The 15,781-nt window shown below is 48.6% G+C and overlaps 3 protein-coding genes and 1 long non-coding RNA gene across 6 annotated transcripts in view; 1 reads left to right on the top strand and 3 right to left on the bottom strand.

The window, feature by feature from the left end:
- Positions 1-1,788: 1,788 nt before the first annotated feature.
- anp32e (acidic (leucine-rich) nuclear phosphoprotein 32 family, member E) lies at positions 1,789-7,542 on the bottom strand. Of its 3 annotated transcripts, none has more exons than XM_068332573.1 (7): positions 7,217-7,542; positions 5,502-5,651; positions 5,101-5,223; positions 4,871-5,033; positions 4,687-4,796; positions 3,719-3,764; positions 1,789-3,647 (listed from the first exon to the last, which is right to left on the bottom strand). In XM_068332573.1, exons 1-7 carry the CDS (start codon positions 7,268-7,270, stop codon positions 3,562-3,564), a joined length of 732 nt encoding a protein of 243 aa, XP_068188674.1. In that variant the 5' UTR covers positions 7,271-7,542; the 3' UTR covers positions 1,789-3,561. The 3 variants fall into 3 exon arrangements, with proteins under 3 accessions (XP_068188674.1, XP_068188673.1, XP_068188675.1); XM_068332572.1 differs by having other exon boundaries at positions 4,669-4,796; positions 7,217-7,535; XM_068332574.1 differs by having other exon boundaries at positions 4,705-4,796; positions 7,217-7,534.
- Positions 7,543-8,055: 513 nt separating this feature from the next.
- Positions 8,056-12,723, bottom strand: gabpb2a (GA binding protein transcription factor subunit beta 2a). The gene is made up of 8 exons (XM_068332530.1): positions 12,355-12,723; positions 10,951-11,058; positions 10,703-10,870; positions 10,420-10,614; positions 9,589-9,757; positions 9,338-9,514; positions 9,143-9,261; positions 8,056-9,067 (listed from the first exon to the last, which is right to left on the bottom strand). Exons 1-8 carry the CDS (start codon positions 12,379-12,381, stop codon positions 8,729-8,731), a joined length of 1,302 nt encoding a protein of 433 aa, XP_068188631.1. The 5' UTR covers positions 12,382-12,723; the 3' UTR covers positions 8,056-8,728.
- An 11-nt stretch (positions 12,724-12,734) lies between these two features.
- Positions 12,735-14,909, top strand: LOC137607112 (uncharacterized). Its single transcript, XR_011037958.1, has 3 exons — positions 12,735-13,014; positions 13,365-14,785; positions 14,849-14,909. It is a non-coding gene; the product is annotated as an uncharacterized lncRNA (long non-coding RNA).
- The window catches only part of mllt11 (MLLT11 transcription factor 7 cofactor), a 2,246-nt gene continuing 567 nt past the window's right edge, over positions 14,103-15,781 (bottom strand). Inside the window, exons 2-3 of the mRNA XM_068332607.1 lie at positions 15,362-15,536; positions 14,103-14,952 (exon numbers count right to left, since the gene is read on the bottom strand). Of these exons, the coding sequence (XP_068188708.1) occupies positions 14,860-14,952; positions 15,362-15,529 (261 nt within the window). The 5' untranslated portion in view covers positions 15,530-15,536 and the 3' untranslated portion in view covers positions 14,103-14,859. The remainder of the gene's footprint in view (positions 14,953-15,361; positions 15,537-15,781) is intronic.

The raw sequence follows: 15,781 nt of genomic DNA, 5'->3' as shown, positions 1-15,781 counted from the left end.
TCTCTTTATTACAGAGAAGAAGGAAGAAACACGTTTGAACGGTTTGGTTTGATCGGCTGGGCGACAGCGCCCCCTGCAGAACGAACCCACAGGAACGTTTTACGCTTTCTCCTCTCCACCAGATGCGTTTAATGTTTTATTGATGTTTATCAGCAGATGGAAGATCTGTGCAGCCCCGTTGCAGTATGGGTAGTGGTTTTGTTTGTTTTTAGGGTTCTCTGTCTCTTTCTTACTGCCTCCCCTGTCATCATTAATTTTATACTAACGATAAAAATGATAAAAATAAATATTTTTTCACTGGTCTGTGCCATAAATACAATTTCAGTGTAATTTAAACAATTTTAATTATTTTTTTAATCATCCAAATCGTTGTATTTTTGTGTATTTCCTGTTCAATTACAGCAAAGAGAACTGCCGCGCGTCAAATTGTGCCGCGCGTCAAATTGTGCCGCGCGTCAAATTGTGCCGCCTGTCAGGTTTACCGCGCGTCAGATTTTGCCGCGCGTCAGATGACGAACCCCTGCAGCTGTCTTGAGCGCCTGCCTTTAGCTTACTCGATGAATGCTACCGATGTGATGCCTGATTAAAATGTTTCCATACATTCTGGACGTTTTCGTTTCGTGTTCTAATTCTCTAAATAATGGTTTAATGTATTTCTCGGACGTTTATCTCTTATTTAGAGTTGGAATCTGACGTAAAGCCGCACTGAAGAGACGTCAGGTGAAGCAGGCAGTACTTCTACCTCCCCGAAGAGGGCGGGCGTGAGCTCAGTTCCTTCTTCTTCGGTGGTTTCTCTTCTTCTACGTAGTCAGGTGAGATTTAAACTTGAAATCGGACTTTAAATCAAAACGTGAATCAATGAATAAGTGAACGGGGTGCTTTAGAAGCTTCTGTGTGACGTCACTGCTCACTGAAGGTAGGTCGGGTCAGTTCGGTGAGCTAGCTTAGCTGAGTTTGGTCAACTAAACAACATTTAATGAGACGTCAACATGTTGATGACACCAAACTGCAGAACTTGTCAAGATTTGTTGAATAATTCAGACTAAATCTGATCTAATCTGACTGTAGAGCTGGATAAATGTCACCCCCTGAGATCTAAAGATGAGGACTTTAACGCCAAAGGAGAGGCGTGTGGACTCCATTTACCACTAAAGGTAGGAGCGGTGTGTGCGCATGCGCAGTGGTGCTGGGGTACTACTGACTGGAACACCTGCCGTGGTGTATACTGTATATTTTAATAATAATAATAATTTATACATATTATATATAATCTACTTATGTTGAGAAAATAGATTTATTAGAATTTCTGCTGGATCTTGTGTATCTCATTTGAGGAGCTGATGGTATGTTTGGTGTATGTCGGTCTGAAAATCATTCCTATAACCTGTATGCATATATATATATATATATATATATATATATATATATACTTATGTGTTTTTACATTCTACAAACACATTTGAATGTACTTTACGGTGCAGCTGGTTGTTGGTTCACATGAAGCCTGTGGAGGATCGTTGTTGGATTAATGATGGCTGTAGTTTCGTGATTCAGACAAATGTTAACTGCATTTAGTCGGTTGTTGTCAAACCTGCATGTTTTTAAAATAGTTCATTTCAGTTTTATACACACAAGCACATAAACAGTATGTGTGTGTGGAACGTGGGCCCTGCGCCATGTCTTTCTGGTTCTGAATGAAGTTTTTAGGAGTTTTAGCGCCACCTAGCGCTGGCTTCTAGCCTCCATGTTCATGATTTCTCTGACTTCAAAAAAACCAAACCGTTTCTTTTGAAATCATTTTAATTCAAAACCCCTCGACGTTTTCGTTACACCACAAATTCAAACACAGTTTTTTCCCACAGACAGAAGGAAGGAGGGAAGTCAAGACGTGGGTCACTACCACCTGTGGAAACACCCGGAAATCAGTTCAAAAGAATAAAAACACACCTGAAACCGAGCCCAGCGTCTATTTACAATATTGCCTTAAAACCCAGAGTTTAATCTGACCTTAGGTCTGAAAGACGTGACCTTTGACCTTTACATTCTTAAAAACGACACTGAACCTCACAAAGACGTGACTCAACTAAATGTTTGTAGGTTGCTCACCTGTAACTGACCCCACCCCTCACTTCCTGTAAACTACAACCACCCCGCCAAAGCCGACAACCAATCAGATGCCTCGTGTTTGGGAAAGTCGTTTTTAAGAGTGTAAAACACACAAAATCCAAAGTCACGACGGTTTAACCAATTAAATGCCAACAAACCCGACTCGTCAGTTTTTTCCACGCTGTCGTTTGTGGTTTATCATCTTGTTTGCTTCCTGTCCGGTCAGGTTTAGTTAGGTTTAATGGAGGAAGTAACGAGTTAATGCAGAGCAGCAACACCTGAAGGAGGTGTGAGAGGTGTGTCCTGCGTCAGGCTCCGCCTCCACTGTGACGCTGCAATCAGGGGAAGTTGGATATAAACATTTAGCATCTGTTCAATTTAAATATCACCAGAAAACAACAAAACAGGACACTATCTGGTCTAATTCTACATGAAAGCGTCATTTCAAACCAATCATAAGCTGAGTTTCCTGTAGGAGGCGGAGCCTGAACTTTGACACAAGCGTTTTCACTTTCACATCAAACTATATAAAAACTAACTGCTGCAGTTTAGGGACAAAAAAAACCTGATTGGAAACAAACACATCACAGCTAACATATCCTCCCACCCACCCCCACCGGGAGAAGCCCTACAACAAATCAAACACACACTGGGAACATCATCATCGTCATCTCTACAGCAGGTGTAACGGGACAGTCATGTGATCACTACGCATCAGTTCACTGGAACTAAAGGGTTAAAACGTGATGATCGTCCCTGATTGGCTGGTACCAAGTCCTGAAGGGGGCGCTCTCCTCTCCGGTCAGAGTCCAGATATGGCTGCGGGTTCTGATCCTGTCCGACTCCTGGGACGATTTGATTGGATGTTGGTGACGACCCGCCTCCTGCTGGTGAAGGCTCATGGGAGTTGTGGTTTAAACTCTCAGATGTTCATCTGAAGCTCCGCCCTGATTTGAAACTCCGCCCCTGGACTCCTCAGGTTTTCAGGAATGCGAAGGATCTTCTAATTTAACGGTGACCGTGGCGACTTGTGGGCGGAGCCTAACGGAAGCCCGATACATTATTTGGATTTTAAAAAAAAGTTTTTCGGAATTAACGCGAAATCTTTGGAAACGAGTTGATTTGAAAAAACATTTTTTTTTAACGTTTGAATGCATCGGGCTTCCGTAGATCCGTTAACACCAAGAACCAGGAAGCAGGTCTGGGTCTTGATTGGAGGAGGGGTTCCCCGCCGTGGAGACGGAGGCGTATGACGCGGACGAGGATCAGATTTAAAGGGAACCGTGTTGAACGTCCAGCAGTTGAAGTTCTGATAAAATCTGGTTTCTTATCTAAAAATAAAGACGTGATTCTATTCAACGGAAACTATCTCAGGTCGCTTGTTCCCGACGCGGCGTCCATCCGGACGGATCCGGGGGGGCGGGCCCAAACCGGACGGGACGGGGGGCGGACGTGCTAGTCGTCTTCCTCGTCGTCATCCTCCTCACCTTCGTCGTCCACGTCTCTCTTCCTCTTCTGTCCCTGAATGCCGGCAGCTTCCTCTGCAGACACAACCGACCAATCAGAGCAGGTCGACAGGATGGTGATAGACATCCCATGATGCTCTACTCACCTTCCTCTTCCTCCTCTGCATAGTCATCCTCATCCTCATCATCCTCCTGAGGTGGAGAAGAGTTTGTCAGTCGATGCTTTCAAGGTTTCAAAATGTTAAAAAATACAGCTAGCTTCTGATTGGACGACACTAAGGGCGCTCTACAATGACAGGCCACGTTTACGTCACATGACCAGGCTGACCACCATCAGACCGCCTCTGAACTTTAACCTTAAGTCCAACCTAACCTTAAGCGTAAACTTAACCCGAAACTTAAACCTAACCTAAACCTAACTTTAACCTAAACCTAACCTTAACCTTAACTCTAACCTAACCTTAACTCTAACCTAAACCTAACCTTAACCCTAACTCGAACTAACCCTAACCTTAACCCTAACTCACCCTAACCTTAACCCTAACTCTAACTTAAACCTAACCTTAATTCTAACCTAAACCTAACCTTAACACTAACTCTAACCTAAACTTAACTTTAACCCTAACTCTAAACTAAACCTAACCTTAACCCTAACCTAAACCTAAACTTGACCTAACCAAAACCCCGTCCTTAATCTTGACGCTAACCTAACCTAAACTTAACCCTAACTCTAACCTAACCTTAACACTAAACTAAACCTAACCTTAACCCTAACCTAAACTTGACCAAACCAAAACCCCGTCCTTAATCTTGACTCTAACCTAAACTTAAACTTAACCTAAACTAAACATAAACCGACGCCTACTTCCTGTCTACCAACACTTGTCAGAGGCAGCCGTGTTGGGGCGGAGCCTGGCCAGGAACACAGTCACAATGACGTCATCCTGAGGCCGACCCACCAGTCCGGCTCAGACCACAACCAGAACCACTGACTGTAAACTGAACACCTGTGTCAGGCTGAGCCCAGGTGCATTGTGGGACGGTCCCTCTGAGCCGGCTGTGGATCGACCTGCAGGCCGGCGCCTCAGCTGCCCACCTGCTCGCCCCGGCTCACTTGAAACCCCGGCCCCACCTCTCCTCCCTCGGAGCCTTCGTCGTCCTCCTCCTCCTCGTCCTCCTCGTCATAGTCGCCAGTTGGCCCCGCCCCGTCCTCGCCGTCCTCATCTGGAATCACAAACAGACATCGATCAGACGCCGCTGGGCGGCCACCACCCCCGCCCCTGAACACACACCCCCACCTTCGTCGTCGGCCTCGGAGTCGGGGGCCTCGTTGTACTCCTGGTCGAAGCCGTCCAGGTAGGTGACCTGGGGCAGCAGCTCGAATACGCTCTCCCGGTAGTCCTCCAGCGACGTGATCTCACAGTTGAACAGGTCCAGGCTCTGCAGGCTCTTCAGGTTTTGCTGCGGCGAGGAAGACGTTAGCGTGAGCGGCTAGTTAGCATGCTACGAGCGGACGGCGAGCGCTCACCAGCGCCTCCACGTTGCTCAGCTCCTTGATCTTGTTCCCGCTAAGGTTGAGGTAGGTCAGGTTGGGGCATTTTTCCGACAGCGTCTCCAGGGAGCCCGACAGGTTGTTGTCGCTCAGCTCCAGCTGGGGGGGCAGGAGACAGGGTGAGGAATAAGCCACGCCCCCTCCGCCACAGGACGCTAACTTTTATGTGACCACTGCTGTTAGCAGAGGATGTTAGCAGAGGATGTTAGCAGAGGATGTTAGCAGCTGCTCTTTGTGGTCGTCATTCCCTGATGATGATGATGATGATGATGATGATGATGGTGACTGGGCGTGCAAGATGATGACATTACATTTGAAGGCGGGTCCTGCTGCATACCAGTGTGTATGTGTGTGTTGGTGTGTGTGTGTGTGTGAACCTTGCGTAGCTTGGGCAGGGGGGGCAGCTTAGCCAGCGAGCTCAGCCCCACGTTGACCATGCTGAGGAACTCCAGGCCGGTGAAGTCGTCGGTCAGACCCTCCACCTCGCCGTCCGCTGAGCGGCTGTTGTCCACCACCAGCTCCACCACCTGACGGAGACACGACCCGTCGTCATGACGACCGGTGTTAACCACGTCAACGAGCTGCCGGTTAATTCACATGCGCTCTGTTAGGCGTTAGCGACCGTAAGCCACGTCAGATGTCTGACAACATCTGACAGTTTGGTTACTCTTTGGAGCCACCAGCTGGTGATCTGTGGAGGCCACACCCCCAACACGCCCCTATCACCCCCCCCCACCACGCCCTGTTCAGGTGAGACCTGATGGAGAAGCTTCATCCTGACGTTTCCTGTTCAACTGAAAAAACCAACAAACAACAACAAACAACATTTTATTTAAATAATCAGAAGTCAACTCTGATTGGACGAAAAGGACCTGATGACGTCACAGTCAGATCTAGAACACGTCAGTCTAATCTGGATCAGGTGATCCAGAATATTTAAAATGATAGGATCTGTGTGTGTGTGTGTGTGTGTGTGTGTGTGTGTGTGTGTGTGTGTGTGATGAGGGGGGGTCGTCTAAGCCGACACACACACCATCTGCCGACAGGCCCGATTCATAAAACATGACACCAGCAGAGTGAATTAAACACGAGTGTGTGCTTCAGCTGTGTGTTATATAACACACACACACACACACACACACACACACACACACACACACACACACACACACACACACACACACACACACAGCTGTTCTCCAGACAGAATCCGGATCCACACCGTGTTCAGATCTGGATCATGACGCTGTATCTGTCGGGTTCTGTTTAGTATTACTTTACTGTAATCCCGTTACTTTTGGATTCCGTCGAGTAACGCCGTTCTGACCCTATCCTGTCGGAGTAATCCCGTTACAGGTACGCTGTGTAATGTAACGCAGCCGTTCCGGGGCTTTTATTCATTTTTTAAATAGATCTGAGTTCATGTCGCGTCTGAACGCGGCGCTAATCCGCTTTGAGTAACGCTAAGTCGGTAACGCGTTACTCCGGACGTCTGTGAACGACCTCGGTGCTCGCGGCCGCGAGGGAGCCGTGAAGAACCCGTGAAAAAACCGCGAGAGAGTCGACCGAAAACTCGATGTAACCGTTCCTATGTAACCAGACGTCGAGTTTAAACCGGATTAAAATGTCGGCTGCTTGTTGTTGTTGTTGTTGTTGTTTACACGCAGTCTTTTTCCGGGATGAGCTCGCGCGCAGCTCGCGCCACTCAGCGGCTGTGAAGACTGATAACCCGCGTCTCTCCCGGCATTAACGGCGGCTGCTGCCGGTACCCCCCCCCCCCGGACTCCGTTCTGCGCGTGAAGCCGTTTTAAATAAAGATTAGTCGGTCGCGCGTGACGTAACGAGCTGGCTCGCGCCAGTCAAACGTATGGACTCGGTAATGGAGTCGTAATAACGGGGGGGGGGGGGTTCGGTGTCCTACCGGGGGTGGGGGCGGTGTGGGGGGGCGGAGATGCTCACACATCCGTCTCCCGGTGAACCGGATCGATAGGACCGTCCCGGTGCTGCCAGTCAGCCGGGGTGAGGAACCCCGGCTCCGGTCCGGCACCACCAACCCCCCCCGGGCGGATCGAACCGTAACACGGGGGCTTACCTCCGCCGGGCTCCGGTTCCGCAGCTCCAGCGAGATCCTCTTCTTCATGGCCATCTCCAGGGCGTCCTGTGGCGGGTGAACGGCGGCCGGTCGACGGTGCAGAAACTCCCGGGGATCAGAGCCGTGGCTGCTCTCCTCTGATGGCCGCGCTTTGCCTACTGATCCTCCATGATACCTCGCTCCCTGCCCCCTCTCGCTAAGGCCCGCCTCCCACCGCGCGGGATTGGTTTAGCTAGGCTCCGCCGCAGCTGATTGGAGGAAACGCACGTCACTCATCTCTGATCGGCCATAATCCCCGAGTCGAGCAGTAATGACCCCGAAGACGGTCCATGAACGCACCGTGGGGGCGACCTCTGTTACACACCAACTAACTACTGGTTTTATAGAAATGTAATAAATAAAATAAGTAAAATAAACGTGTCTGACGTAAATAACGCGCATTTAGAGGGTGTAACTGGAGGCGGGTTTAGGAGCGGCGCCTCCCACTTTGACTGCCATGATGGTTATTAGTTTATCCACAGGTGACATTAAAGGTGTGTAATAAATATGCGTCACGTGACCAGCAGCTGTTCAAAACTGAATCCGTCGTCAAACTGTGGCCCAAAAGGTCAAAGGGTGACGTTTCAATGTCAATTTAGTGCTGTGGTCAGAGGGCGGAGCTTCCTTCCTATGAGGTCATTTCACTAAAACATTAAACTCCTGAAGGTTTTAAATGATTTTATCTCAGATTTTTGATTATTTTGCCCCAGCTGTTTGTTACAGGTCACAGGCTGACCTTTAACCTCTCACCAGCCCCGTGTGCACCTGAACGCCTCGCGAGCGAAAGCATTAAAAACACAAAAACGTTATTATAAAAAAAAACATGTATTTCAGAAAAGAAACGCAGACTTCATCATCATCATCATCACGAAGCATTCAGCTACAGTTAGAAAAATACATCTTTATATGTACATAGAAAAGGATTGGCTTTGCTGAGCTCGTAAAAATATAATAACTCAGTACATGAGTGATCGGGGGGCGGGGGTCAGCTGATACCCAGTGATCAATAAGACGATCAGATGCAACAGAACCAGAACACGTTTCCATGGTGACGAGCCTGGGAATCCGGACTTGTTCTAAACATGAAACTAAAAAAACAAAAAGACAACAATATCAACAAAGTAAACGTCTCGTAGCGTGTTGTGGTAGTGTCCAAACACGCCCCCCCCAATCCAGAGCCAGACATGAGCCGGTCCGAACCCGGGGTGGGGTCACATGGTTCCTATGGATCGCCAGAAGGGTCGCAGCTAACTGGGATAAATGCTGAGTCATGTTTCAGGTCCGGCAGGAACCCGGGAACTTCTGTCCTTTAAGCCCCTCCCCCTCCTCAGCTGATGGGCGGGGCTCCTCGACTCCGTCGTGTCGTTTTGATTCGCTGGCTTCGGGCATTCTGGGCGTTTCCTGGACTAAGCTCCTCCCTCATGATCTGTGACACCTCCTCATCTCCCCCTCAGACACGCATCCCCCCCTCCGTTAGGAGCTGACCTCCGCCGTCTCTCCCCCCGCCTCCACCAGCGTCACCTGACCCTCCTCGCCCTCCATGATGATGCCCCCCTCCTGCAGCACCACCATCTCCCCCTCTTCCTCCACCATGCTGGACGCCGCCTCCTCCTCCTCGTCCTCGTCCCCACCCACCACCTCCTCGGGGGAGGCGGCTGCGGCGCCGGCGGCATTGGCCCCGCCCCCCTGACTCTGGGACATGGCCTCCAGCTTGATGCGGTACTCCTCCGCCTCCTGCTCCTTACGCAGGAGCTGCTGCCGGTACTCCTGCGCCTTCCGGTTGGCCTCCTGCAGCTGCCGCTGCAGCAGCTCCTGGGGGGGGTGATGAAGAGGAGGTGATGAAGAAGAGGAAGGAGGACGAGGAGGAGGGGGAGGAGCCACACTCACCGTCTCGCCGGCATCGCTGTGGTTGTTGCTCACCTCCAGCTTCCTCTTCCTGGAGGGCGGAGCCTGGTGCTCCTCCGTCACCACCTCCTCTGTCACGGTATTGGCCGGCACCGCCAGCACTGAAACACACCACCCCCCGTTATTGATCGCTGATCGATTCGTATCGCTGCGCTGATCTATTGGTGAGCATCCTACTCTGCTGTCCGTGCTGCATGGTGACGAAGAACGGCGGCGCCATCCCCCCCGTGGTCTGCAGGTTGCCGTGCTGGTCCGTTACTATGGTGATGACCCTCTGGCCGCCCTCGTTGACGACGGTGGCGTGCTGGATGTTGGAGTCCAGAGCGCTGGCGGCCATCGCTTCCTCCGAGTCGCCTGCCGGAGAGACGGTGTGTTAACCCCTCCTTGGGGGGCGTGTCCAAATGTGGGAGGGGTTTGTGCGTTCCTACCTGCGTTGGCCTTGTTGAGCAGCTCGGCCAGGTTGACCACGCCCCCCTGGATGGCGGGGATCCCCTGGATGATGAACTGAGGCTGGCTGTTGGCCGTGCTGGTCTCCACGTTCATGCTCACCTGGTTCATGTTCACCTGGTTCATGTTCACCTGGTTCTGCATGCCCTCCTGCAAACGTCAACAAGTAAACAAAATGTTTACAAACCTGCATCAGCAAGTAAACAAAACGTTTCAATATTGGCGTCAACAAAGATTCACGAAAAATATTTTAATACAGGAAGTCCTCAACTTACAAACACAACTGGTTTGTAAGTTGAATCATTCTTTAAGTTGTTCTTTATTAAATTTCAATCCATAATCTCATTTTGACTTCATTCAAATGTCATTACTGCTCTTTTATTGTAAACTTTTGCTCCTTATAATTTCATTCTTGAGGAGAAGAAGAACACTTCAAAGAACTCTCCACCAGTCAGTCGGCTGTAAAAATCCACTGGCTACGGTAGCATGTAGCTAACTTTGCAATATGCTAAAAACAGTGAAGTATCCAAGGTACAAAGCCTGACGCTCTGAGATGCTAACTGACAACAACAAACAACACAAGGGGGAGACGAGTGCTGCCCCCGCAGTGGGTGTGGCAGAAAACGGAACTGCAGGATATAGTCCGATACGATTAAGCACATTTGTTCGTGTGTTGAGGACTGCCTGACATCACATCAACAACCAGTAACTCAGACGCGTGTGTCTGGGTTCGAGGGTCCAACGCGACTGTGGCTCGAGCTAACGCGTGAACACCAGCCTCCGTGACAAACAGGAAGTGACGCATCTCTTGCCTGCAGCAGCAGCATCAGCTCTGTGTTCTGGATATCGACGGCAATGTCGAACGGCGTCTTGTCGAACTTGCTGAGCGCGTGAACGTCAGCGCCATGTTTGATGAGCGTCTCTGCCACGCCGTGATGGCCGTGCTGTGCTGCCCAGTGGAGCGCTGTCATCTTCAGCATGTCTTTAGCGTTGATGTCAGCGCCGCTCTGGAGTAGGGGGGAGGGGGTTAAAGGAAGGATGAGTTTATTTTGAACCCACATCGGACCTGGACCCACCCCGGACTGCGTCTCCTACCCGGACCAGGAGCTCCACGATGATGGTGTGGCCCTCGGCGGCGGCCATGTGCAGCGGCGTCCGGTCCACTTTGGTGCGGGCGTCCCGGCTGACGCCGGCTCTCAGCAGAACGTCGGCGGTGGAGTAGTGGCCATGCTGCGCCGCCAGGTGTAGGGGGGACGTGCCCAGCTGGGGACGAGAACCAACACACATCACCGAAAACGTTCCAGACGCCAGAGGCGAGGTCGGACGGAGGGGCGAAGCCTCACCCAGTCGGTCGTGAATGGAGCACCGTTGGCCATCAGGTTTCGGACCTCGTCATCTTGACCTTTCCGCGCCGCCTCCAGCAGGCGCTTCCCCAGGTCCACCAGCGACATCTGACAACCAATGAGAGCCACGCCCGGATTCAGAGCCACAAACACACTCAACAGAAAATGAGGTGGAAAAGTTTAAGACCAGCTAGTAGTTGGAGATGTGCCCTCGAGCAAGGCAATGTCCCCTCTTTCTATTATGTGTGTGTGTGTGTGTGTGTGTGTGTGTGTGTGTGTGTGTGTGCAGGGCCCTGTCCATATTTACATATGTGAAAATAGAAAAATATCATTATCTTCATCCATATTATCCAGAGTCGGGTCAGAAAACAAAAACATCCCTCAATTCAAAATGTTACCCTCACCTACATGTATAGGTCAAAGATCAAAGCTAGTGCTCTGACCTATTGTCATTGATCAAAGCACTAGCTTTGATCTATGGTCTTACTCACACTGGCCATTTCCCTCGACTTTCAATCTTATCTGGTTCATGAGTGTAGAAAAGTTGAAATTTGACCTTGACCTAGTTTTCTCAAGGTCAAGGTCATCATCTAATTTTCATCCCCTTTGCTGCCTGAGTCATGTGCTTTCTGTTTCATCTTTCTATCTGAACGGTTGTGAAGATATTTGGTGGACAAAGTAACAGACGAATGGATGGACACATGAACACTGACAACTACAATACATCACCGCTCTGAAGCGGGATGTAGTAAGCAACGGGAGGAAAAATTAATTTCGCGGTGGGGATATAAAGGAAGTTTCTTTTTCTTCTTCCTCCCTAAAACAAACCGGAATAAAAAAATAAATAAACTAAAAAACAACAACAAATAACTAAAATAGAGTTGAACGTTTTAGCAGCGACATCAAGGTGATATTGCAGCACATATTGCAGTATTAAATGAAGCTAAATTCTGTGTGTTCATTGTCAGACACGACAACACCTCATTGAATCAGAATACAACAAAAACAATGAAGAACTTTCACATGTTTTCTGTTCATCCGCTGGTTTAGATGAACATCTGTTTGTCTGGACTGCAAAAAAAGAATCAAAACAAACAAAACAAAAAACGATGTGCCCGAATAAATTCAAACTTGTTTTAGGCACCAACTACATAAATAACCACCCAAAGATTCAAACAAATATTTTTTTAAATGACTTGTTGTTTTTCTTAGCTTTGGTCTCAATGTTTTCATGCAAACCCACTGAAGTAATGTTTATTTTTTAAACCAGAAAAGACGCTAGCCGGAGTTAGCTGTGCGCCGCGTCCGATAATGGAACCACCACAACAACACAGAACTGGTGTTGTGAAGCATGAGAGAAGGACGAGGTTTTGTGCTCCGGAGCCGAGGAGCCATTTTACGCGCCTTCACGGACAGAAAAGAGTCCGCCATGTGCCACGTCCCCTTCGCTCCCCACGCACCGCTGCTGTTGACCCCCCAGCACCGAAAAACACGATTCGCCGTCCCCAAACATTTACAACAACACCGACAGGAAACCGTCTGATATTAAGTTGTTGGTTTTCCGGGGGAAGTCAGTGAGAATTTTCCTATTTTACACGCGGAGAAAAAACTACTTCCACATCCGGTTAACTAGCTGTCTTCAGGCGCGCGCCTTCCAACCTGCTTAGAGGCGACGCGTCGACTTAATGCGGTTATAACCGTTCGTAGGTTACAACTTTATGAACACTGAGGTGAAGAAACGTGTAGTTTTATTTCCGTTGGGAGGCCGGAAGCAGCCGCTTACCGCGTCCAGGTTTGTTGAGTCAGCCGGAGTCCGCTTCCCTGCTAATGTTAGCACGCTAGCCGGCTAAACGGAAGCAATCCCGCGGCTTTTCCGGGAGTTTTGAGCGTTTATTTGTCCGGGTTTAGTCCAAACGGGTCTGCGACGAGCTAACCTAAACACAAACAATGCGTGAATCGTCAGCATAAGGCGCCACTGCGGTTCGTCTGGGCTGCTTGTGTACAGTAGGAAGCTGGCGAGCAGCGGCAGCGACTGGCCCGGATGTTGTCAGTTCAGCCTTCAAAGTAAGAGCGTTAAGTGTTTGATTCTCAATCGGAAAATGTTTCCTAACTGATCAATCAATACCTGTTAACAGACGGCAGAAATTTAGTGATTTTGATATAACCTTGAAATATTATATTATTGATTCCTTTATCACATTCAATCAACGCTTTTGTTGATATGTATTTTTTATTGAAAGCGCCGGCCGTAAATGTGGCGTTTTCTTGCTGTCTTGACGTAATTTACGCTATTGGTGTTAGCCGTTAGCTCACCCGGGCAGCGTTAGCAAGTTCGGTTGTATCGTGTTTTACCTTCTTTTCAGGTAGATTCCAGTGAGTTTCTGTGTCCTGATCCGGATTATTTTCTATTCCAGATTCTGACCGGTGTTTCCCTTCCGGAAACAATATAGACAAAAGTTATTTTTGAATTTGTGGTGTACAAAAATGGCGGCACCTCGACACCGGAGGTGGAAGCTAGAGTTCAACCTCCCAGTGGGCGGGCTCTGGCGCGAGGCGGTGGAACTGACCTCAGATCGGTTTGAGTGACAGACTCGGGATTCTCGGGGACGAGCGGCTGGTCTGGGATCGGTGGTGGAACAGGCGCGCTCCCGTGGAGCTCAGAGGGCCTGTTGTTTACTAGGAGAGCTGCACACTTCTATTGATTCTACCATCAGTACACCAGGTTTAACACGTTTTAGTTCTTTAATCATGACTGTTTTCAAAAGGTTAAGTATTGACCATTAAGTCTGAAATAAAGTCACATATTGAAATAACTCAAACACAAATTTATCCTTCATTTCAAACTTTATTGAAAGGCTCCAGTTGTTTTTGTCAATGTGGTTTTAATAGTTTCTGCATTCCAGATTTTACAAATTAACTGTTCTGATCAAACTTCACTTAAGTGCAAATAAAGATGCTTTTTAAATCATTAAATCTTTGTTCATGCAGCAGGAAACAACAAAGTAAAACCGTTAAAACCCAAAAAGAGAACTTAACGGTTTAACTCCATCTTGCTCTAAGTGCATTGATCCACTGACTCCTTTCTGCTACAGATAATCTTTTGCTCCTGTAGCATCGAATGCTACCTTTTTAAAGCAAAAACCATCAGTATCTGAATGAAAATGATCTTTATTCAATCTTTCTACATTTTGTAAGTCTTGAAATGAACTTTTTATCCTGTGGCTGAAGGTTGAGGCCCGCTCAGTGAAATAAATAAAATCAGGTGCATCTGGTGAAGAACAGGACAGAACAAATAAGGCACAAACTAAATAAATTACAAAATAAATAACATTTCTCACAGAACTCTGATTTCACATTTTTGATCGGCGATGGATCAGTTGATCTGACATCTGTGTCAAACATGAGATCACTGACCAATCAGAGGCTGCCTCCACTTTGGGGTTAAACTTATTTTAAACCAACAATAATCAGCAAGAGGCCACAAATGTCTCCTGCTGCCTTCACTGTCCTCGGGTCCAAACTGTCACATCCCTTCAACAAACATTCACGATTTTCACTTCTTCATAAATACTAAATTAATGTCCCCACATACTAAACCATTAGAAACCTCCTGTTGATTCGTGCAGCTTGAACTCGTTCATCTGCTTTTTTACATCATTTCGTCAGAACTCGTTAATCATTAAGTGACACAAACTGATCCCAGACAGAAGACAGAATGAGAAGCTGATGTTCACACAGGGGATGGAAACTGATCAGGCTGGTCTGGGGTCAGGTGAGGCTGGTCTGGGGTCAGGTGAGGCTGGTCTGGGGTCAGGTGAGGCTGGTCTGGGGTCAGGTGAGGCTGGTCTGGGGTCAGGTGAGGCTGGTCTGGGGTCAGGTGAGGCTGGTCTGGGGTCAGGTGAGGCTCCTTCAGAGCAGCAGGTTGAGGTCGGCCAGCAGAGCGTCGATGTCGGCGATCGGAGCTTTCCAGTAGTTGAAGGAAGAAAACTCCGACAGAAGATCCTGAAGAAACACGAACAACCAGTGAAGAACTTCAACCACACTGAGAAATACTCTGATAAGAAGTACTGAGGTGTTAAAGTAATCCTACTTGTTCTATTCAGAGTAGTCAGTGAAGAGAAACTCCAATCAGATAATTACAGTAGTAATATCAGTAATAGTAACATTATTATTAATAGTAGTAGTAATACAGTAATATTTATAGTAGAAGCGGTAGTATAAAGTATTACAAGTTATTATAATTATTACAGTAATAGTATATTACTAGTATTGCGGTTCATCCTGAGGGGAACATGAACTGCTTTAACTCCTCCAGGACGTTGTAGCTGCTGTTAGCTTAGCTTCCAGGTAGCATCTAGCTTAGCAAACACACCTGAATGTGGGTGTGTCCCGTTAGGGCCCGCCCCCTCACCTCGTCCTCCTGCCCCCTCTGGGGGACACGCCTGTCCCTTCCTACCACGCTGTGGGCCGGCTGGCTGTCCGTCAGGCCCAGGTCCTGCAGCTCGGACAGGTCCAGCGCTGGGATCGGCTGCCTCCAGAACAGGAAGGAGTCGAACTGGCTGCTGGGTTTCTCCATCATGTCCAGTCTGAGGACCAGACCAACTGGTTTAGTGACTCAGTCCCGATCCGGATGGTGGGGGTGTGACCAAATACTTGTACTGGAGTACTCCAGCCCTGTGTGGACTCAGATATATTTGTTCTTCTGGGGAGTCTAAATCAGAAACTGGGTCATCCTGCTGGCGAGCCGGAAATAACCCGGGATGGTCCCAACCTGCACTCATGTCAAATCATGTGACTCATTTATTATCAGTTATTGATCCCGAGGCGTTGG

This window comes from Antennarius striatus, chromosome 14 (genome assembly GCF_040054535.1).
Source record: "Antennarius striatus isolate MH-2024 chromosome 14, ASM4005453v1, whole genome shotgun sequence".
Taxonomy (NCBI): domain Eukaryota; kingdom Metazoa; phylum Chordata; class Actinopteri; order Lophiiformes; family Antennariidae; genus Antennarius; species Antennarius striatus.
This window is presented reverse-complemented; position numbering and strand designations above follow the sequence as displayed.